This window comes from Myotis nattereri (assembly GCF_964212035.1).
Source record: "Myotis nattereri genome assembly, chromosome: 7".
NCBI classification, from domain to species: domain Eukaryota; kingdom Metazoa; phylum Chordata; class Mammalia; order Chiroptera; family Vespertilionidae; genus Myotis; species Myotis nattereri.
This window is the reverse complement of record NC_138082.1, coordinates 85,830,451-85,852,882: the sequence shown is the minus strand read 5'-3', so window position 1 is coordinate 85,852,882 and position 22,432 is coordinate 85,830,451. Positions and strand designations below refer to the sequence as shown.

The 22,432-nt window shown below is 46.7% G+C and overlaps 1 protein-coding gene across 1 annotated transcript in view; it reads right to left on the bottom strand.

The window, feature by feature from the left end:
• Positions 1–788: 788 nt before the first annotated feature.
• Positions 789–22,432, bottom strand: part of RALB (RAS like proto-oncogene B) — a 39,167-nt gene continuing 17,523 nt past the window's right edge. Inside the window, exons 2-5 of the mRNA XM_081095473.1 lie at positions 16,925–17,089; positions 8,618–8,826; positions 5,393–5,570; positions 789–2,314 (exon numbers count right to left, since the gene is read on the bottom strand). Coding sequence (XP_080951599.1) covers positions 2,195–2,314; positions 5,393–5,570; positions 8,618–8,826; positions 16,925–17,038 — 621 coding nt within the window. The 5' untranslated portion in view covers positions 17,039–17,089 and the 3' untranslated portion in view covers positions 789–2,194. The remainder of the gene's footprint in view (positions 2,315–5,392; positions 5,571–8,617; positions 8,827–16,924; positions 17,090–22,432) is intronic.

The following is a 22,432-nucleotide window of genomic DNA, read 5'->3' as shown; positions in this document are numbered from 1 at the left end:
GTAAAGATATAAAATCCGTACGGCCAAAACCAGTTGCTAGGAAAAAGGAACAATTAGAGACAAAGCAAGATTTTGTTCTCAAACACACACACAGATGTAACACTAGGAAGTGCAAAAGCTGCTCACAGGTGCTCGGGAAGGAAAGGCCAGCAAGCAGACTCCAGCCACGCCTCCGGAGCTGCAGGCACAGAGCCTCCCTGAGAGGCCGCACATCTGGACCGTCCCGGAGCGTCTGACACTGGACAGTGTCCTCCATCGCTCCAGACGGACGACAGCGGGAGTAACAGCAGCTTAACAGCAGCCAGAGACGCTGAGGGCAACGAAGCGAAGCCTCCCAGAGCTAAGGGAGAAGTATCTTGAACCTGGAATTCTATTCCAAGCCAGACCCGCAACTAAGGGCAAAGGTGACACTCCACAGCATGAAACAACTCATACCATCTTTTATTTCTTGTGCTTATTAAAATCCAACTACTCGTGATGGGAAGTGATAGCCAACAGGTGGCACTAGGTTGAAAAAAACCAGGTTGTTTCAAGATTGTGAGTACCTTCTCCTTTTTTAATTTTTAAGAAGAAAGAGTAGTCATCTCTCCCAAAGGAAAGATTGCTAAAATATACTGTTTGTATTTATTTCCCACGGTCCAGTTCAAAGGATGAATTGAAATAAAGTTTGTCTGATGTTGCAGAAAATCACACAAGAATAATGAATAACTTACTCTCAGTTTCTTTAATACCTGCATTTCACATGTATGACGAAAGGGTACAATAAGAAGGCTGAAATCCTGAAAATGTGTATTTGTCTGCTTTTTTTATTCAAAAGTCCATGATTCTTTGGGAAGTTATACAAGATTGTTTTCCAGTCAGACCATAATTTCCATGAATTCTATATAATCATGAGTTTGAAAGGTTCCTGCTCCCCCACCCCAATTCACTTTGGGCACCTGGGTGTGAAATGTCACTTCTGAAAGATGGGGAAAATGTGAATACTGGGCTTTTATCACAGTTCTCCTTTCCTCATGAAAAATTTTCTGATTGCTGAATTTAGAATATTGAGTCAAGAAAGATTAGCAATATCTCACCAATAAAAAAATTTTTCTAACTAAGAATAGAGCTGTCTCAGAAAAAAAATTAGAAACAGCAGCCAGTTCTCAGAGGTAAAAGAGCAATGGCTTAACCTTCCCAACTAATTCCAATTCTAAATTCAGAATCGCTCGGCAGCGCCAGGAGGGGCGCAGGAGCCTGGCACGGGCTGGCTTCCTGAGCTGAAGGCAGTGCTGCTCCGGCAGCCCCAGGACTGTGCCCTGCGGGAGGCCTCCTCATGTGCAGAGCAGCGACCTGGAAGACAGGATGTGCTGACTGCCATGGAGACAAGGAGCCGAACCACTGGACCGGCAATTACGAGAGGATTTAGCCAAAGAAGTTTTAAAACCTGATGAGCAAAGTGCATCATTTAGAAAGCGTCCCACTGCTGACTCTTCACTCAGTCCATTAAAGAGAAGCTCCTGACAAACCCAGATGCCACAGGAAGGATCAGCCGACACAGACAACCCCTGGCCGGTACTTAAATGCGAAGAACACAGCTTCCATCTCTCATATGGGAGAGGAGTTATGAGCTTCGTATTGACCTCTGTGGGCGAACTCAAATTTCTTTTTTTGTTACTTCAAATCCACTCAGATTTCCAAGAAACATCCCCCAAAAAATCTGGGTTTTTCAGCGTCATTAGCGTTTCATGGATTTTTCTGAGTACTACTGTTAAGCTGACAAGGGTTGGGGGAGTCATATCCCACCCCTTCTCCCAAAATCTAATAAAATAAGACGATTTTATTTCAAAACAAAAGGTGCTAATGTTATGAAATTGGGGGGAATAAGACACTATGACAGACCGCTTCCATTTTAATTAACGTTGGACTATTTCCTACCTCTCGCACTCATACTTGGTTAAACTTCAGGGAGAGAAAGAGGGAGGAAGGGAGGGAGGAGGGAGCTGTAAAACCTCCTGACAGCATGGCCGGTCCATGCAAGGTCAGGGCTTGTTTCTTCTGCCGGCCACAGACTCACCAATATTTTCCCCATTGAAGAAGTCCGCGTGGAGAGGGTGGGCGAGCAGGGAGCACACAAGTAGACCAGTCTTCCCTCAACGACAGCCCTATGTCCTCAGTGGCAATGGACTCCGTCCGCCATCATGGCAACATCTCTTCACAGCAAGCAACATCTCTCCTTAAAACTCTTCTTGTTCTTGCTGCTTTTCTTGCCATTCTTGTCCTTGTTTTCTGACATCTTCTTTGCTCTGATTTCTCTCATTAGATCAAAGAACACCTGGGGTGAGGAGGAAAGAGTGAAAAGAACAGGAAGGAAAAAGCCATTTAATGATTTTAGGAAGCAATTAAACTAAGGATAAAATCATACTCATTCTTATAAACTATATGTCATCAAAAACAAACCACCTAGAGCAAATAAGATTAACATTAAAAACATATTCAAATTGCCCTGGCTGTTGCTCAGTGGTTAGAGCATCGGCCCAAGCACTGAAGGGTCTCGGGTTCGATTCCCAGTCAAGGGCGTGTACCTGGGTTGCAGGTTTGATCCCTGGCCCCAGGCCAGGGGTGTGCAGGAGGCAACCAATCAATGTGTCATATCCCTCCCTCTCTCTCTCTCTCTCTCTCCCCTCCCTCCTTCCCTTGCACTCTCAGGATGATGAGGGATAAAACAACACAGAACAGACCCACTACAGGTGGTGGCGTCACAGATCCTGAGAGTGACAGGAGGAATCAGACTCGCTATCATGGCCAACCACCAGAAAAGGAAATGATGTAAATGCCTGTTCTTGTTTAATCCTTACACGGACCATAGAAAGTGGAAACGTCATTACGCATGACAGTCCCCACAGAGCTCAACAGCAGGCCCAGGAACACAGTTGTGTGTGTGTGTGTGTGTGTGTGTGTGTGTCGGCGGGGGGGGGGGGGGGGGCGCGGTGGTCATAAACAAAAGCTCCTGCATATGAACTGGGGAACGGGAGGGAGACATGCTGGCAGGCCACCCTCCCCACGCGCACCCCTGCCCTAACTCTGAGGAACAACCCTCCGCTGTTCCTTGCAAACTTGCAACGTCAGCTGAAAGGAACTTTATCAAGAACAGACGAGACTCATTCTTTGAATGTCAGTATGTTGTTTGGATACAGATTATCATTTGTCACAATAGTTTGGGTTTTGCCCTCTGCTCCCAGCAATTGTGCCAAAGTACTGACTATACCCAAGCAGACAAATATGCCCCCAAAAAGAAACATGTGCGATTGTTCCTAGAGAATGAGACAAAGTGGGGGGCGGCGGGCAGGCTTGTCTTTGGCGGTTCACAGACCACAGCTGCCTTATCTGCCCAGGCCCAGCGCCGCCGCAGGAAGTGAGCTCGGGCTTTCTGAGGGGGGACCTGAGCTCAGGCACCAGCTCAGGCACAGAGAGGACTCCCCCAGACGGGAGCAGGCTGACGTCAGCACCCGAGCAGGAAAGCACCCCACCCACACAGCAACAGTGAAGGGCTCCTGACTTACTGGTTTCCCTTTCTGTTCTAACAAAAGGCGGGGAGGGGAATGGAGGGTGTCCAACTCAAAAACGACAAAACTGTGCCTGGGCTGATCTTACCAACAACCTCGCTTCCTGCGAATTGTCTCCCGAGGAACACAATGCCGCAGCCAGAAGCTTCTGCTGCTTCCTGCTTGGCAGGTCAAGTGGTCCCGTGGAGGAAGGGGCGATGACAAGCCGCTGAGCGACAGCCTCCCCTCCCCCACCCCATCCAAAAACTGCAGGCAACAGCCCCGTGCGAGAAATCGTCCTCATTTCTTAAAAACAGAGTTGATGTCTGGATCTCCTGGATGGTTTCTACAGCTAGGAAGCAATTTTATAGAAAGAAAGTGATTTGGCATAGCACGGAATCAACATAAGAGTTGGGACAATAATACAAAGAAAAGAGTGGCCGACAGGTGAGCCTACTTCTGGTGCAGACAGACTACACCTGGAGAGCTCTAAGTGGCGCTGCCAAAGTGCCCCTAAACCAGTGGTTCTCAACCTTGGCTGCACATTACAATCACCTGGGAATCTTTAAAATCCTGATTTCTGGGTCTCATCCTCCAGAAATTCGGTTTCTTTGTTATGGGGTGGGGCCACAACATTAGTAACAAAAGAAATAGAATTTCAAGAGGATGAGGCCCAGAAATCAGGATTTTTAAAAGATTCCCAGGTGATTCTAATGTGCAGCCAAGGTTGAGAACCACTGCTCTAAAGTGAACTCCCGCTAACACAGCCTTCTAACCTTGGCCACCTTCCTCCAGCTGGTTTCAAGCTGCAGCAAAGCTGGCTCACCAATCGCTCCCTCTTCTGGAGGGAAGTCAAGGAGACTATCTCCATAAGAAAGAGAAACCCAGGAGGCCGAGTGGGGGATTGGATGCTGATGCTGCACAAGGCAGAGCAGACACGCCCACTGCGGCTGAAGGGCACTGGGCTGCGCTCACAAGGCAGGAACCAGGAGCAGAACCAGGAGCAGAGCCCGGAGCAGAACCCGGAGCAGGGCAGAGGTGAGGCACGGGAGCCCATCTTTAGGCTGCCCCCTGTAGCTCTGTATTTTTTTAAAGGCCTATCGATAGCAATCACTGGTAGGTGGGTTTCCAGATTGTCACTGTTCATCATGATCAAGAGCATCCTTTCATTAGCTTCAGAGGTTTGAAAAGGAAAGTATGCTGATGGAGGGAAGAGAAGAGAAATCCCTGGGGAGCCGACTCCTGAGGGCAAGCACTACTCAGAGGCTCAGTTCTAAGACAGAAGGCCTGGCTCTGCCTGCGATGGTAAGGTGAAGGGATAAATCCAACCAGTAACAGTGAGGGCAAAACCACCACAGGCCGAACTCCTCGGGGGAACGCCCCAAGCGGGGCCTGGAGACCAGGCCCTGGGCTGGAGAGCATGGGGAAGCTAGTCCTCACTGAACACCGGGGTTATGTTCATGGCTCAAAGCAAGCTGCAGAAACCAATGTCATCGTAGATTAATTAATATAAACAAGAGCTAAGTTCCCACGGCATCTCAGCGCTGGAAGCGCTGTCAGGGAAGGAAACGGAAGGAAATGACCTTATCCAAGGACCTGCGGCCCTGGTGCCCACCTTGCAGCATCTTCTCCCCGCCCTTCTGAGGCGGAGCCCTCGCTAAGCCTCTAACGAGACTCATGACGAAGTGACAGGACTCTGAGCTGTGTTAAAGCCACGGTCAAGCCCTCCCAATGCTTCTCATTACAACAACGTCGACCTGGAAAAATCTCTAGTTCCCATAAATGGTCCCTTAAAACCAAACAGATGAGACGTCTGGATTCTGCTGTTTCTCAAGTCTGTTTCCAAGAAACTCACAGAGAGCACCCACCTTGTCCACGTTGGCCCGAGTCTTAGCCGAGGTCTCCACGTACTGCACGCCCCACTCCTCTGCTTTGCTCCGCGCCTCCTCCACCGGCACCTGCCTCCGCTCCTCCAAGTCCGACTTGTTTCCCACCACAAGCAATGGGATCTTGTCTTCTTCAGCCTTAACACGGAGGATCTGCTCCCTACAGCGTTACATCAAAATAAAGCCACCCAGAATGAGACGCTTTCCAAAGGCAGAAGAAGAAATTGCATTCTTACGCCATGTGCCAAAGATGCATCCCCTCGTCTGCCATAAACTGGCCAAGGGTCTTCAAAGTCCGGTTCTCAGAATGGCCGGGGGTGCTCATTGCAGATTCAGACTCCGGGCCCCACAGAAGTAATTATCTGCATGGGAGCCCAGGATTCTGCATTTCAATAGGTTCCCCAATTTATGCTTAGGTAAAAGAGAAGAAAAAAACACAGGGGCCTCTAGGATAAAAACAAGCTAAAAGAAGTACCTTCATACATAAAATGCTTAATAATTCCCCTGAAAAAAGATGGCATGATTTCTCTGTGGGAATAAAAGCTATGAAATCCAGTGTTTTTCATATGGAACGTAGCAGTCAATTAGATCATGAAATCAACTGAGGGGGTCACAGCAGTAATTTTCTCCCTTAGTGAAAAAGAATATAAAAGAGCATCGGAGGAGCCTCTAGTAGCCCAGGGAGCCTGGTTCTGTGCAGCTTCTGCTGCATTACATCTACGTGTGTGTGTGCACCTGCCTTCCCCACCCACCGCCAGGTCCATTTAGACACAATAAGTTACAGGCTACACAATGGGGACAGCTATGTTAGGCAGAAATTGTATTTAATGTGCATTAGTTTTCCATACAAAGTGTGTGTGTGTGGGGGGGGGGGGAGCAAATACTCCAAGGCCCATGAAAAAGTACTACAAAAACATCTTCTCTAAAAGAACTGCTACCTATAGCACATTAAGTTTTACTTCCACTGAAAATAAACAGCTGTCTAAAGTTACTAATCAAAACCAAATATTAAAAAAACTAAATATTCCACTTGTACTGTTCTGATCCAGGGAGGACACTGCTACATTCCAATACATCAGAGACCCTTCAAAAATGTACTTCATGGAGATTTGCATTGATTCGTATATGATATAGGATAACATTTCATAATAAAAATATTTAAAATTTTTCCATACAGTCGACTGAAGTACCAGATATCAAGTTATTTTAAGAAAAATGAAAAAGAAGAAAAGTTAGAGATAGCTTGAAAATGCTATCCCCTACATTTCAACAGGGGTCAAAGAGCCTGCTACATTTAGAAGCTATGTGGTCAATATAAACTATGAACAATAAAAACTGATAGCTTTCTAGCTCAGTCTTGCACAGGCAAGTAAAATTAGCTCATTAATAAATATATTGATTCAAAAATGGGAGTACCAAGTACTGGTCTCCTGTAACAAAACCCATTTCTCTAGTTTGTAGAATATATCCAGGGAAAATTTCAAAATAGAGTATATTGACATTTTATTTTATGTTGGGTCTTCTAATGTGGAAGGTAAGTACAGAAATGCTACATTTTACAGCTGCTAACAGGCATAAAGTAAAGGGAATGAGTGTGGCCACTCAGCCCAGATCATCGCCTGAATCCAATGACATAAGGAACGTGGACAGCCTGAGGTTTGTCAGAGTTCACGTCAGGAGAACTAGCTTCCCTTCCTTTTTCTTTTAGGGAGTCATCTGTCCTTTTTCTTCTAAGGATCCCTCTTCTCTAATCACAACCAAAACCCTTCTCCTAGGATGAGACTAGACTGCTCTAACTCTCTGAGAATAAATGAATAGTGTAAGTGTGTGTGTGCGGGGGGGGGGGGGGGTAATCCAAGGGAGACTGGACAAGGGTGGCAAGGGTAGCACCATCTATTCTCCGGAGATGACTCCAACTGTCCAACATTTCATTTTGTCGTGAGTCAAAGAGCAATAGGAAATCAAAGCTTAGGAAAGGGAAGGAAAGGAGGTAGTGTGTGCGTCTGTCCTGTTTTACCGCACGGAGACATACAAGCAGGATTCTGTAGCTGCAAACACAGCTACGAACCCATGGGCTACAGCCACGTTCAGAAACCTCACGGTGTGTCGGAGTCTAAAAAGGAGTAGGACGTCTCACACTCTAGTTTCAGAGAACTGAGATGCTCAGCCTGAGGCCTTGCAACTCTGAGGCCTCCCTCATTACCTCCCGCTCTCTCGGCCACCCCGAAGGCCCCCGGCTTCCTTCCAAATCTTGGGGGGATATTTAGCTTCCTCATATTCAACTAATTTCTGACCAAACTTGCTAAAGAATGAAAAAAATTACTGTGCTTGCTTTTCTTTTTTAGTTTCCTAACAGACCCTAGATCTGGTTCTTATAGGAAAGAGTCATCACGACAGGTGTTTATGAGGACAGATGAAAAAGCACAGCTGTGTACAATGGGATGGAATGGGGGAAAGAGAAAGATTCCCTTCCTATTGGAATTCCTAAGAATTACGCCTAATGGCTCACTACTTCCTTATAGCAAAATAAGCGTACGGTCTCATCCCACGTTTTTGAATGGATGCTAGCAGGGACTGTTCTGCTCATTAGGGAAGGAACACAGGACCACCCTGAGAAAAGGCTGGGGTAGCCACAGGTCCTGCCCTTAGGGATTTATGGTCGGAAGCACCATTTCATTTCACTGATTCGGATAAAGAAACAGCATCTCGATGCTGAGTAAACTTGCCGGGGTCACAAAACTGGTGAGTGGCAGGAACTCAAGCCCAGGTCTGCCTGCTTCTAAAGCAGTTCTTTCTATTCAACTACACTAAGTCCTTCCGGTAGCAGCAAACAGTCACTCGGACTCACATCCTTCACTCTGCTGACCACGATTCCTAAGCCTCAAAACAGAGCAAACTTATTACTTCTCTAGCAAAGTTATAAAAAAGATATTTAACTCTTATCAAGCACTGTCTCTCAGGATGTATATGAAAGCAAACGGCAGGTTCTTGAATGTACGGAGTGGCTTTGTCCCTCACAGGGACAACAGATTCTGAAGATAATTGATATTTAGAAATTATTATAAAACAGGGAAGTCCAAAGAGATGATAACAAATGGTGGACTATAATGTGCCCGGGAATTCTTTAGAGAGATCCTTCCTAATTACAAGCTCAGCCCTCCCACTGCCCCTTCTCAGCCCAGGGCGTGGGAAGGAGGGCAAACGGACCTGAACTCGGCCGTGGCTGTGAACGCCTCGTGCTCTGTGATGGAGAACACGAGCAGGAAGCCCTCTCCGCTCCGGAAGTAGTTGTCGCGGATCGCCGCGTAGTCCTCCTGCCCCGCCGTGTCCAGGATGTCGATCTGCACTTCCTCCCCATCCAGAACCACTTTCTTCCTGTAGCTGTCAGCTTTGGTAGGTTCGTAGTCTTCTACAAACTGAGGACAGAAACAGCAGCAGCAGCCATCAGCAAAGGTTGTAGGGAAATAAAATCTGCCAAAAGTAAGTGTCAACACCGAGTGCTTTACCTGTGAGAACTGCACATCACGGGGCGCCTATAATGATGACACTGTGTGTAAGACACTAAACTAAAAATAGCTTCCCATATAACACTTCTGTTCCTTATTGTTCATTCTACCATTTTTTTTTTGTTTTTAAACAACAAGAGCAGAAATTCCCATTTTACACATGAGGGAACCAAGCACAGAGCAGAACACGGGGCGGTATTACTGTCAGTATTAAGTTATAGTACAAACACTGGCAACGGTGAGAACAGCCCAGCTGATGCGGAGCAGTGTTTGGGTGCCCACTCAGGAAACAAGAAGTCACTGTTTGATTCGCAGTCAGGGCACACGCCTGGGTTGCGTGCTCAATCTCTTCCTCTCTCTAAAAATCAATAAAAGCACTTTTTTTTAAAAGGTGAGAAACAGGAGCTCCTACTCATAATCAGCAGAAGTAAAAATCTCATCTGAAAAGTAATCTGACAAGAAGTATCAAGAAGCTCAAATAGCTACATGACATGACAAACTCCAAATGCCTCCACGATTCAATGTGAAAAATAAAACCATCGAGTACTAGAAGAACCCTGGGTGAAATCCGTTTACTACCTTTAAGTCAGAAAGGCCGTTTTAATAACTATGACTCAAAATCCAGAAGCCAGGTAAAAAAAAAACACATTTGATAAATTAGACTATGTAAAATCTGTTTGACATAACACACTATAAACAAAGACAAATGACAAATGAGGAAAAAATATTTGAAGCCATTTCACAAGGAGCTATATACAAACAGTCTGCACAAAAAGATCAACAATCCAATGGGGAAAGTAGCACTGGACATACACAATTCACAGAAAAGTAAATGCCTGTGATGTTAAACCTATGAAAAGATGTTCTTGCCAGAACCGGTTTGGCTCAGTGGATAGAGCGTCGGCCTGCGGACTCAAGGGTCCCGGGTTTGATCCCGGTCAAGGGCGTGTGCCTTGGTTGCGAGCACATCCCCAGTGGGGGGCATGCAGGAGGCGGCTGATCGATGTTTCTCTCTCATTGATGTTTCTGGCTCTCTATCCCTCTCCCTTCCTCTCTGTAAAAAATCAATAAAATATATTTAAAAAAAAAAAAAAAGATGTTCTTCCTCACTAGTAAAGAAAACAAAAATTATAACTACACTGAAATACCATTTTCACCTACCAACCAGCACCGCAAACTTGCCTGACAACACACTCTGGGGAGGAGGGGCCTGAGGAGGAGGGAACCTGGGGAGGAGGAGCCCTGGGGAGGTGGGACTCTAGGGAGGAGGGGCACTGGGGAGGAGGGCCCCTGAGGAGGCGGGTCCCTGGGGAGAAGGGGCCATAAGGAGGAGGCACCCTGGGGAGGAGTAGACACAATACAAATAGACAAAAAGATAAACAAAACATGGCAAACAGAATACTATTCAGTCTTAAAAAGGAATGAAGGACAGATTCATGCTACAACATTGATATACCTTGACAAACTATGGTAAGTAAAAGCCAAATACAAACAGTCACATATTATATGAGTGTATTTACATGAAATGTCCAGAATAGACAAATCTGTGGAAACAGAAAGCAGATTAGTGGTGGCTGGGACCTTGGGAAGGGAAATGGAGAGTGACTGATAATGGGTATGCAGTTTTTGGGGGGTGATGTTCTGGAATTAGATAGTAGTGATGGTTGTACAAATTTGTGAATATACTTTAAAAAAATATGGAATTGTACACTTTTAAAAGGGTAAATTTTATGGTATATGAATTACCTCATTTTTTTAAAAAAAAAGAAATACTACTACAACATGGATGAACTTTCAAAACATTGTGCTACATGAAAGAAGCCAGATATAAAGGTCACATATTGTATGATTCCATTCCTATAAAACATCCAGAATAGGCAAATCCATAAAACCAGAGAGCAGCTGTCAGAGGCGAGGTGGCAGGGGAACAGTAATGAGGAATGGCTGCTGTATGCAGGGGTTGGGGCAGAACTAGTGATGAAATGTATACAGTGGTTATGCTCACACACCTTGTGAATACACTAAAAATCACTGAATTGGGAGTTCCATGGTACTTGAATTATCTATCTAATAAAAAGGGAATATGCTAATTGACCCTCACACCATTGCAAAGATGGCAGCGTCCACAGCCAATAAGGAGGGAATATGCTAATTGACTGCCCCGCCCACAAAGATGACAGCATCCACAGCCACTGGGCGGTGCCCAGTCCCCTCAGTCCCCCAGCCACCAGGGCCAGTCCGAGGCGCAGGCAAGCCTCGGATGTCAGCTGCCCAGCCACCCAGGGCTGGCCCGAGGGACAACCAAACGACTGAACAAGCAGACTGCGTGGGGCGACCAGGCTGGCAGGGGGATTAGTGAGGGTAGACCAAACAACCGAACAGCAGGCTGCCTGGGGCGACCAGGCCCGCAGGGGGGGCAGTTGGGGGTGACCAAGCCAGCGGGGCAGGGCAGTTTGGGGTGACCAGGCCAGCAGAGGGGGATAGTTGGGGGCAACCAGGCTGGCGGGTTGCAGTTAAGGGTAACCAGGCCAGCAGTTGGGGGCAGTTAGGAGTGACCAGGTTGGCAGGGAGGGGGCAGTTGGGGGTGAACAGGGCAGCAGTTAGGGGCAACCAGGCCAGCACGCAGAGGCAGTGGGGGGTGATCAGGCTGGGGGCAGGGGCAGTTAGGGGTGACCAGGCAGGCAGGCAGGTGAGCGATTAGTAGCCAGCGGTCCAGGATTGTGAGAGGGATGTCCAACTGCCAGACTAGACTAGCAGTCTGACATCCCCCGAGGGGTCCCGGATTGGAGAGGGTGCAGGCTGGGCTGAGGGGACTTCTTGTGCATGAATTTTGTGCACTGGGCCTCTAGTATCTTAGTAAAACTCTAACTTAAATTGTTAAAGATTTAAAAGTTGAATTGAAAATATCAACGCGAACTTAGGGACCTCCGAAGAAAACTTGAAAAGAGCCTTGCATTGCCAATTAGAAGCTACCAGCTCAAATGCTTTTAAACCTAAAAATAAAAATACTAAAAGATGTTTAGTATTAGGTATCTCCTATTCACCCTAATAATTATCTTAAAATAGAGAGCATGCAGCTTTGCCTATGCCTCTCAAGTGTCCTTCCTTTAACTCCCTCCACAGAGACAAATACCCGGCAGCGCCACCCCCGCAGCGCGATCTCCGACGCCTCAGAGCATCTCAAGGGCATATTTCTGAGCTTTCAAGGTTCACACCTGCAAGAGCTGCACGGAGTCTCTGACACCAGGAGTCAGAATGTCCCGATGTGAATGCGTACCTCTGTGCTAGGGGAGAGGTGCTTATTATGAGAACATTAGATCATAACCTTGACGCTTAAATTTTTCCACAGAAATAGGAAATCTCTGAAGTCATGTATCTGTTAAGATGAATCATACTGCTGGCCTTGCAGGGATGTGTGCGATTCAGTCCCAGACGCCCAAGACGCGCAAGTCCAAGACAAACTTCATGCACACCCCTGTGCTGGGCCGGCTTTTCTAGCCACTCCAAGTCTGAAGTCTCCCACCATCAACCTCACCTCACTGGAAACCCAAATAGCTTCAAAAGTCTTCCGATATTTTAGGCCAAGGGTAAAATGATTAAAATCTCCCTCTAATTTTCTCAAATTCAAAAGTAAAGAACTGTGGGACTGTGGCTCCTTCCATAATCCAATTTCCATGGCAATTCCACCATATACGCGGGAATTTCTTCTGAACCAAGGGGAAAACACTGGACCAGAAACAGAGTGTGAACGGCCCATGACACTTCAGACCACTGGCCTCCAAGTACAGACGCAATTTCCTTTCCTATGACATCCGGTTAACTTGTTGATCCTTCAGGCAGGAGCTGCACCCCGGGCCACATGTCAGAACTGCAGGGGGCCGGGGGGTGGGGGAGAGGCGGGGGGGGGGGGGCGTTGTAAAAAGAAAGATTCCTGGTTCCCAACTCCAGAAATACTATTCAGAAAATTTTTAAAAGATCCCCCATGAGATTCTATGATCAGCCTGATCTGGGAATCACCGCTAAGGTCTCTTCAAGATCCAGAATTGTGATTCTGGAACTACACCGTCCAACGCAGCAGCCCCCAGGCAGGTCTGCAGTGCCCAGCAGCCCTGGTACTGGACACAGACACAGAGCACTCCGTCACTGAGAAGGCTCTGCTGGACAACGCTGGTGGAGCAGTCGGGGAAAGATTCCCCAAGCACACACCACTGCACTCTAGTCTTCCCATGCTCTGCTTTCGTCTTACCGACTCTTCAGTAACTGCGGCCTCTCAGTCCTCAAATATGTTAGTCTGTGAGAAAAACAGCCCAAGATTAAGCACAGCTTTCCTTTGCTTCTCTGAAGAAGCTAAAGAGAACACTGGACTTTCAGCATGCATCATTTCCCTCTCTCTTGCCCTTCACACATGCAAACATACACCATAGGAATGAACAATCCAGACCAGACTCCTGGTCTCCCAGGGTGTGCAGAGCAGAGAGAGGGCCCCCGTCCCCGGAGCTCTGCCTCTGACCCGGCTTCTCCACAGCGGCACCACGGACATCTGGGCAGGTGGTTCTCTCCTGTGCGCTGGAGCAGGTTAAGAGCATGCGTGCTAGTAGTACCTGCCCCCACACGTGACAACCAAAAACATGGGACATTGCCAGTTATTCACTCTTTTTTGTTGTTGTTAATCCTCACCCAAGGACATTTTTCCCTTTTTTTAAAAAAGAGTGGAAGAGAAGGGGAGAGACAGAGCGAGAGAAACATCCTGACCAGGGCCAGGGATCGAGCCTGCAACTGAGGTATATCCCTTGACCGGAATCGAACCTGGGACCCTTCAGTCCAAGAGCTGATGCTCTATCCACTGAGCCAAGCTGGCTAGGGCCAATTAGTCATTCTTTTTTAAGAACATATTTTTTTTATCAATTTGAGAGAGGAAGGGAGAGGGAAAGACAGAAACATCAATGATGAGAATCAGTGACACCCTGCCTCCTGCATGTCCCCTACTGGGGGTGAAGCCCCCAACCCAAGCATGTGCCCTGACTGGGAATCAAACCATGATCTCCTGGTTCAGGTAAATGCTCAACCACTGAGCCATACCGGCCAAGCCATTATTAAATTTTTAGGGGGCAAAATCCCCTTCCCTCATCTCATTAACAAACTACACCTCTAATCCTGTCTCCTTCATCTTAATTCCTCTCCTGACCCTCTGTTCTTCCCCTGTTACAAAAGAAAAGTAAGGAATTTTTCCTAAGAATACCAGGTTAATAAGCAAAAACAGACTCAGACTTCAAAATCTACATCTCTTCTTTTATGCAAAAATGTGTGGGTAAATTAAGGAGATTCTGCCAGATATGAGATAGAGAAAAGTGAGCATCAGAAACAAAACTTTCTCACATAAGATACAGCCAAGTATGACCCAGGAGAGATCCCCGGTAGGGGGTATGCAAAAGGCAGCCGATGGATGTATCACTCTCGAATCGATGTTTCTCTTTTCTCTCCTCTCCTTTCCTCTCTCTCTAAAAATCAATAAAAAATCTTTTTCAGTCCAGCTTGCGTGGCTCAGTGGTTAAGCGTCAAATTATGAACCAGGAGGTCACGGTTCAATCGCTGGTCAGGACACATGCCCAGGTTGCGAGCTTGATCCCCAGTGTGGGGCATGCAGAAGGCAGCCCATCAATGATTTTGTCTCATCATTGATGTTTTTATCTCTCTCCCTCTCTCTTCCTCTCTGAAATCAATTTAAAAAAAATACATTTTTTAAATCTTTTTCAAAAAATCCATTATAAAAAACTTTGAATGACTGGCTTCTAACCAACAGAATATGGCAATGGGCATGAATGAGATTACCAATGATTACATGTACTTATGTAAGAATCAGTAGTAGCTAAGCAGACAGACTTTCCTCCTGGCCTTGAAGAAACAGCAGCCATGGTGTGAACACCTGTGAAGAGGGCCTGATGGCAGGGACCATGGTGTGAATACTGAGGAGAGGGCCTGATGGCAGGAACCATGGTGTGAACACCTGTGGAGAGGGCCTGGTGGCAGGGACCATGGTGTGAACACCTGTGGAGAGGGCCTGGTGACCTGGTGGCAGGGACCATGGTGTGAACACCTGTGGGGAGGGCCTGGTGACCTGGTGGCAGGGACCATGGTGTGAACACCTGTGGGGAGGGCCTGGTGACCTGGTGGTAGGGACCATGGTGTGAACACCTGTGGGGAGGGCCTGGTGACCTGGTGGCAGGGACCATGGTGTGAACACCTGTGGGGAGGGCCTGGTGACCTGGTGGCAGGGACCATGGTGTGAACACCTGTGGGGAGGGCCTGGTGACCTGGTGGTAGGGACCATGGTGTGAACACCTGTGGAGAGGGCCTGGTGACCTGGTGGCAGGGACCATGGTGTGAACACCGGTGGGGAGGGCCTGGTGGTAGGGACTATGGTGTGGACACTGAGGAAAGGGCCTGGTGGCAGGGACCTCTAGGAGCTGTGCACCCCTATCCTCCATCTTCCAGCACCCAGGAAGGCTGGGAGAGGACCCGAGTCTCAGTTGTGCTCACAGCCACAGCTGACACCAAGGCAGCCTTTGTGAGAGCCTGGGAAGGACACCTAGCTAAGCTGCGACATATTCCTGACCCCTGGGAACTAGAGGTAGCAAATGCGTCGTTTGAAGCTGCTGAATTTGTAGAAATTTGTTACAGCAATAGAAAACTAATACAATCACAGTACAGCAAAATAACACTACTTACTGCCTGGTATACCACTAGAATATGTTCCTACATTTTTTTGTGGTTGCTATGTATTCTTTGAGTATCTTATCATATGTCAATGATTTTGAAATGTTTCCTATAAAGAATAAAAATATAATTTAGTCTTTCCTATAGCCTAGTTGATCCAAAAGTTCTTTTTTTATTAATAGTTTAGAAAGGTTTTTTTCAGCTTCACAACTACTCGACATTACCAGTAATGAAACTTCTAGGACTATTATCAAATTTAGGACCCCTCTACTGAGCTTTCCTATAAGATAGGGAAGAACTTTCCAGACTAGTTTCAAGCTCCATGTTTCCACCCTTGTTTCTCCTCCACCCACTCACTCAGTGCCAGGTGTCGTAGGACACGCCCACACCAAGATACACCCCTGGGCTGCACTCCAGTCCCAGTGCCAGGTGAGTCAGCACCGTGGGCGGGGAATATTCCTGGAAGCCATTCCTACACTGGGATGGCTGGTGAGAACCACAGGCCAAAGCGACTCCAAACCACATAAACATATACCACCAATCCCCAACTAAACTGTCCTCAATTCCTCTTCCCTCAGCTAGGTCCCAAGAATGGCCATGGCCACTCCAACACCACCCAACAGCAGGGGAGGCTGGACAGATGGAAAGTCTAGTGAAAAGGGGTGATGATCTTAATGAACGGTGGTTCCCACAGCTTCCTTTCACACATTCTGTACAGTGTGTGCCCGTGGGAAATGTGATCACATGAGAGGTCCCTGGGTTGAGCTCTAAACCTGTGGGATCAGTAACGGCCACCAAGCAGGGGCATTTGTGGCCACAGGAACCAAGACTGTGTTGTCATGCTCGACTCAGCATTAGTTCCATTACCCACCTCAAGGGATGGAAACCTGGGCCAGGATGGTGCAAGCTGTACCTGCTGTCTATCATTTGAGAAAAAATTAAGTCTTCTGACAGCTTAGCGGTCCCTTTCAACAGCTCCCAAAATCAACTGTCACGAAGCTAAGTATCAGACCCATTCTTCAGAAATCCCTGAACAAAGGTCCCTCTCCCTCCCTTGCTCCTGTCAGAAAGACAGCTCAAAGTGTAACAAGGGAAATAATGCGAGCAGGGGCCTCACATCCCTACAAGACATAACAAAAATCAGCAATCCAGAGCGTTTGCTGGTTAGACCCCTCATGAAGCTATTGGGAAGCACCTCACCACGATCTGGCCCACGACCCTCCCTGCACGTGGGTGGACGGCACACGCACAGGCTGGGGAGGGGACCCTGACCGCAGACAGAAGGTGGGCTTACCTCATCGTACATGAACTGAAGCGTCAGGGCCGACTTGCCAACCCCTCCACTGCCAACCATGATCACCTTGTGCAGGGCCAAGGAGCTCTGGCTCTTGCTCTTGTTTGCAGCCATCCTGCTGGTTTGCTGAGGTTGCGACAGGGGACCGAAGACCCAGGTGAAGAGCTGCCAATGCGGAAGACAGACATGAGAGGCGGTTTGGTTTCTACCCAGCCCTTGGCAGTCATTCACCACAGCGCAGCCAGGGCAGCCAAGTCAAGAGAGAACGGGGTTGGGCCTGTGAAGGGGACGGCAGGGAGACCGCCTGCCATGAAGGTCAACACACCCTCAGCACTGCCCCACCAGGGGGAATGCCCCGAGCCCGGTGCCCTACCTGCCCCAAGTCATCTGGAGCCACAGAGAACGCCGGCACTGGGGACTCGCTCTCTCTGTATCCTCACTCCACCCCCATCACACACCCCACAGCCCTCGAGACTCAACACGCGGAGGTCACTGAAGAGGGTAAGTGCATGTATTTTTCTGTAAGTAGCCTTCACGGAGGAGAACTAAATTATTTACTTCAAGGATCATGATGGCATTACTTCTCGACCAACAACCTGAACTTACTCAGCTTTCATACACTAAAAACTTGGGGGAATGGGAGTAAAGGTTTAGGGGTTTGCAAGAAACCAGAAACACCAATCAGAAAGGATATATGCACCCCTATGTTCATAGCAGCACAATTCACCATAGCTAAGATCTGGAAACAGCCTAAGTGCCCATCAGTAGATGAATGGATTAGAAAACTGTGGTACATCTACACGATGGAATACTATGCTGCTCTAAAAAGGAAGGAACTCTTACCATTTGCAACGTCATGGATGGAACTGGAGAGCATTATGCTAAGTGAAATAAGCCAGTCAATGAAGGAAAAATACCACATGATCTCACTCATTCATGGATAATAGAGACCATTATAAACTTTTGAACAATAATAGATACAGAGGCAGAGCTGCCTCAAACAGATTGTCAAACTGCAGCGGGAAGGCCGGGGAGGGTTGGGGGGCAGGAGGTAGGGGGGTAAGAGATCAGCTAAAGGACTTGTATGCATGCATATAAGCATAACCGGTGGACATAAGACACTGGGGGATAGGGGAGGCTAGGGGACTGTCTAGGGCGGGGGGATAAAATGGACACATATGTAATACCCTTTGTAATACTTTAAGCAATAAAAAAATTAAAAAAAAAATACAATTTAAAAAAAAAAAGGTTTAGGGGTTTGGAAAAGGACCAAGGAGGCCTTTAAGATCAAAGCAATTTTAGGGTAAAAGGGAACAATTACTAAGATGCAACCTCTGAGTTGTCAAAGGTTCGCCACAGGGCCAAATTACAATGGTGAGTTCTCTGGGTAAGATGCACATTTAGCAAGCTGAACATTTATAGCCACTGCCATTTGAAGTACTGAACCTCCATTCACCTGAAACTTGCCTAATACTGTATGACCTCTTGTATTTGTCTTGCACTGTTTTTAACTCTTGAAATAACAAATTTTTTAATACTGTATATGTCTTATTCCATCCAACTAAGACTGTAAGCTCTTGGAGAGAAATGCCTGTATTATGCCCCTCACCCCCATTCCTTACCAAGAGGGTCAACCTTGAACTGAACCTTGAACTCTTTCATTTTTTTTTTGGAATGCCCTTGGAATATGCATTCTAAAAACAGACACAACATGTTTTTAGTGAAAATCTAATGGCCAAGAGCCCAGCCAGTGTAAACACATTCTTCCTACGTCTTCACTTTAATGACAAAGGACTGTTTAGCTTTAGAGAAGAAAAAGAGCGGAATTATTTTACAGTGTGTTAAAGTATTGGACACGAAGCCACCGAGAGGTCTTTGGTTTTCTGCGGTATCATGGTGCAAAGCCCAGGCCGCCCTGTTATCCTCAGAGCTGAACAGGTTCCAGGTGATATAGCTCCCCCACCCCCACCCCACCACACGGGCACTTGAAGCTGACAGCTGTTTTGCATCAGGGTCCGCACCACCAGGCTACAAACCAAATGCAAACTCGGGGCTTTTCAGTGACAGGCCCACAGTGAGAGGAGCGGAGCCTCACACAGGGGAGCAGCCCCAGAAAGCAGCCAGAGGCCGCCTTTCCAGCATCCGCTTCTGAAGGTACCAGAAGCGCATTGGTACATGGACAGAACTGTAAGCCCGAGAGACGGCCGGGCACATATGTGCTGGGGACATTCAGAGCCAGAGAGCGAGGGCACAAACCCCGCAGGGTGATGAGAGTCCTCTGCGGCCAGGGCGCTGAGTGCTAATGAGTATGTGGGCGTGTGACATCCGCTCCGGCACCCGTGGCCGCGCAGTCTGGCCTGGCCTGGCCTCCAGGACGAAGAGAAGCAGGCGGCTTTGTTCCCGGATGTGAATGAGGGAGCAGAGCCCGGGCTGAGAGAAGCCAGTGTTCCCTGGCGGGAACTCGTAATCTACGACAGAGCATGAAGCTCACTATCCAGCTTCCCGGCCCGAGCTTCGGACTGAGCTGGGAGCCCACAGTGGGGACAGCCTGATGGCCAGCAAACAGCACCCTCGGAAAGTCTCGGCGTGCAAGCTCCCGCCACTCTCCCGCGCAGCCAGCACTACATTCCATTTAAAAATGCCACGTGGCCAGCCCAGGAAGGGCTTCAGGAAGGTTGTCCGGAAGATGTCCGGCATAATTAGCATATTACCCTTTTATTAGTATAGAAGATATTTTAAACCTATTTGAGGTCATATCTACGTAGTTTTTAACGTTTTTCACATATTTATCTATCCATCTTATTAAACTGAACTTAAACCTTTTCTTGATGATTTAAGGATTGCCCTCACCGCAGAAATCAGTACTGTGATCTGAGCCTGTCTGAGTGGGTCAGCCTGGAGCCCTCCCCCTTCAATTGGACCCCCCATTTATCTGCCTCTACTCCCTTCTTTCCACTCCCCTTTTCTAATTATGCACTTTTTAATAAGTGTCTTAAGCAATTAACTAGGTAATTAAGCACATTTGAGCTGTGACTAAAATAGAACAAGTGGGATAAGGAGCAGGCCTCCCCAAAAGGCCTTGGTTTAGGAGGTGAAACTGCTCTGGCCCACAGAGCTGAGGCTGGGGGAGGCTGGAGCCTCCAGACCGTAAGTTGTCACTCTATTTCTCTGAAGCAACCTTGCTGCTATGAACTCCTATAGCTGTATGAAAATGAAGAAATGATTTCCCAGGTGGGGGGCTTTTATAAACATGTGAGCTGTTTATAAAATTCTGAGCTGTTATTTTCAACAAAAAATCAATTTTTCTAGAAGAAACCATAATAAACGAACTGAAGACTATTCAACAAACTCACAGATGTTGGCTGAAAGCTCAGAAACTGAATGACCATGGTGCCTATTTCCAATCCACACACTGCTTCAGTCCACCTGGCGTGGTGAGGGAAGCAGGAGAGAGGCAGAGCGCCAGCCCTGAACCAGTCCTGGACTGGACGTGCTGCCCCCACACTCCTCTGTTACTGGAGACAATAAACTCATTTGTTTAAACTACTGTTAGCCTACTTATTGTTATTGTTTTCATTTTTACTTGTACCAAAAGCATTCCAGAAACAGTCTTTGTATTCAAGAAACTCAAAGTCGAGTGGTTCAGGCAGATTAGTAAATGAACATAGGATACTAAATCCCACGGCTGAAGTATGCGAGGTGTGCTCTGGGAACACAGGAGAAACGTCTACATTACACTGAAGGTCAGGGAAATTTTAAGGGAGCAACATAAGAACTGAGATTTGACTAAAGAGAGGCAAAGAAATCCCAGGGAGGAAAATAATTAAGGCTTAGGAAGTTCATGTTGATGATTTGTTTATTACAGATATGCCTAGCCAATATACGTGCTCTTAAAAATAATACAAGTATCCTTTCCCCCAACATTTTATCATGAAAAGTTTCAAACTTTAAGAAAAGTTGAAGGAACTGCCCAGTGAATCCATGTTCCCACCACCTGGGTGCTACAATTCACATTTCGCTCCATTTCCTTTATCACACACCCAGCCATCTGGTATCCCTCTATTATACCGTCAACCTTAAATTCTGACACATTTCATGTAAGTTATAGACTCAATACACTTCATCCCTAACTTCAGCATATACACCACTTTTTGCAAAGCAATTCTAACCCCCCCCACTGCCTTTGCTAAAAAAAATTCAGAACTTTCTCTGAGGGGCTTGCAAACCTCCTGATCTCTCCAATGAACTATTTGGATTCTTAGCCAATAGTTCTTGAAAGCCACACACAGACCTGGGCCCATAAGACCAAGTCCTGGCACGGCTCCGATAGTCAGAGAAGCCTTCTGCAGGAGACTCGAGAAAACACACCAACAGACACCCTTTAACATGTTCTACTCATCAACACAGAAGCTCCGTAACTTGATTCGTTTTTGTCCCCAAAATACTTAAGTGCTACTTGTACGACACTGTGGGTCTGTGCCCTTGGAAAACCCAATCTCCTAAGGCAGTGGTCGGCAAACTCATTAGTCAACAGAGCCAAATATCAACAGTACAACGACTGAAATTTCTTCTGAGAGCCAAATTTTTTAAACTTAAACTATATAGGTAGGTACATAGTTATGAACTTAATTAGGGTACTCCTAAGCTGGCCTTCGCTAAAAACATCCTCAATCTGACTGAGGTACGTTCACGGAGGTCAACCCCTTCCAACTCTCCCATCCACACTCGTCTTGTGGAATCTAAGGAACAAAATGTATTGACTAACAGAATAAGACCTGACGTAGGAAGGCATGGAACAGACTGACATACCTCGATGTGGGGTGGGGGGGATGAGAAGACATAACATATGCTTATATGCATAGCCCATGGACACGGGTAGTAGGATACTGAAGACCTGGAAGAGTGGTTAAGGGATGGGAGGAGGGGGCGGAATGGCAGGAAAAATGGGAGATATCTGTAATACTATCAACAAAAAATACATTGGATTTAGGCCTTGGGAAAGCGTAGAATTTTACCAAAAAATAGTACAAAATAATGAAGATTGAAAATGATATGTTCACTTCAAGTAATGAAATAAATTTTTTTAAAGTGATTCTGTTTTGAAAATATATTGGATTTTCACAATTTAGAACAGAATAGGAATTCTAGAAACCAGAAAACAAGTTTTTAAAAATACTTTATTAAATACTATCAATACTTCAATTTTAAAACTAAATCAGGTGTGGAAGATTGTTAGTATACATTTGGAGCAACGTTTTGTAGTCCTAGCTTAAATCATCCATAAAAACAAATGAATAGCCTTGTTACATCATGAGTTCCAGCTGAAATGCTTATTATTTCTGATGTATACACTCATGGACTTACTACTTTAGTTTCCTGAGAATGGTTATGAATCTTTACATTGAGGGAAAAAAAGTATAGATTGCTCATCTTCTCTTAACAAGACCTAGAAATTCAATTCAGGACAATGTTTTAAAATTTTGTTTGGACACTCCAAATCTTCCATTT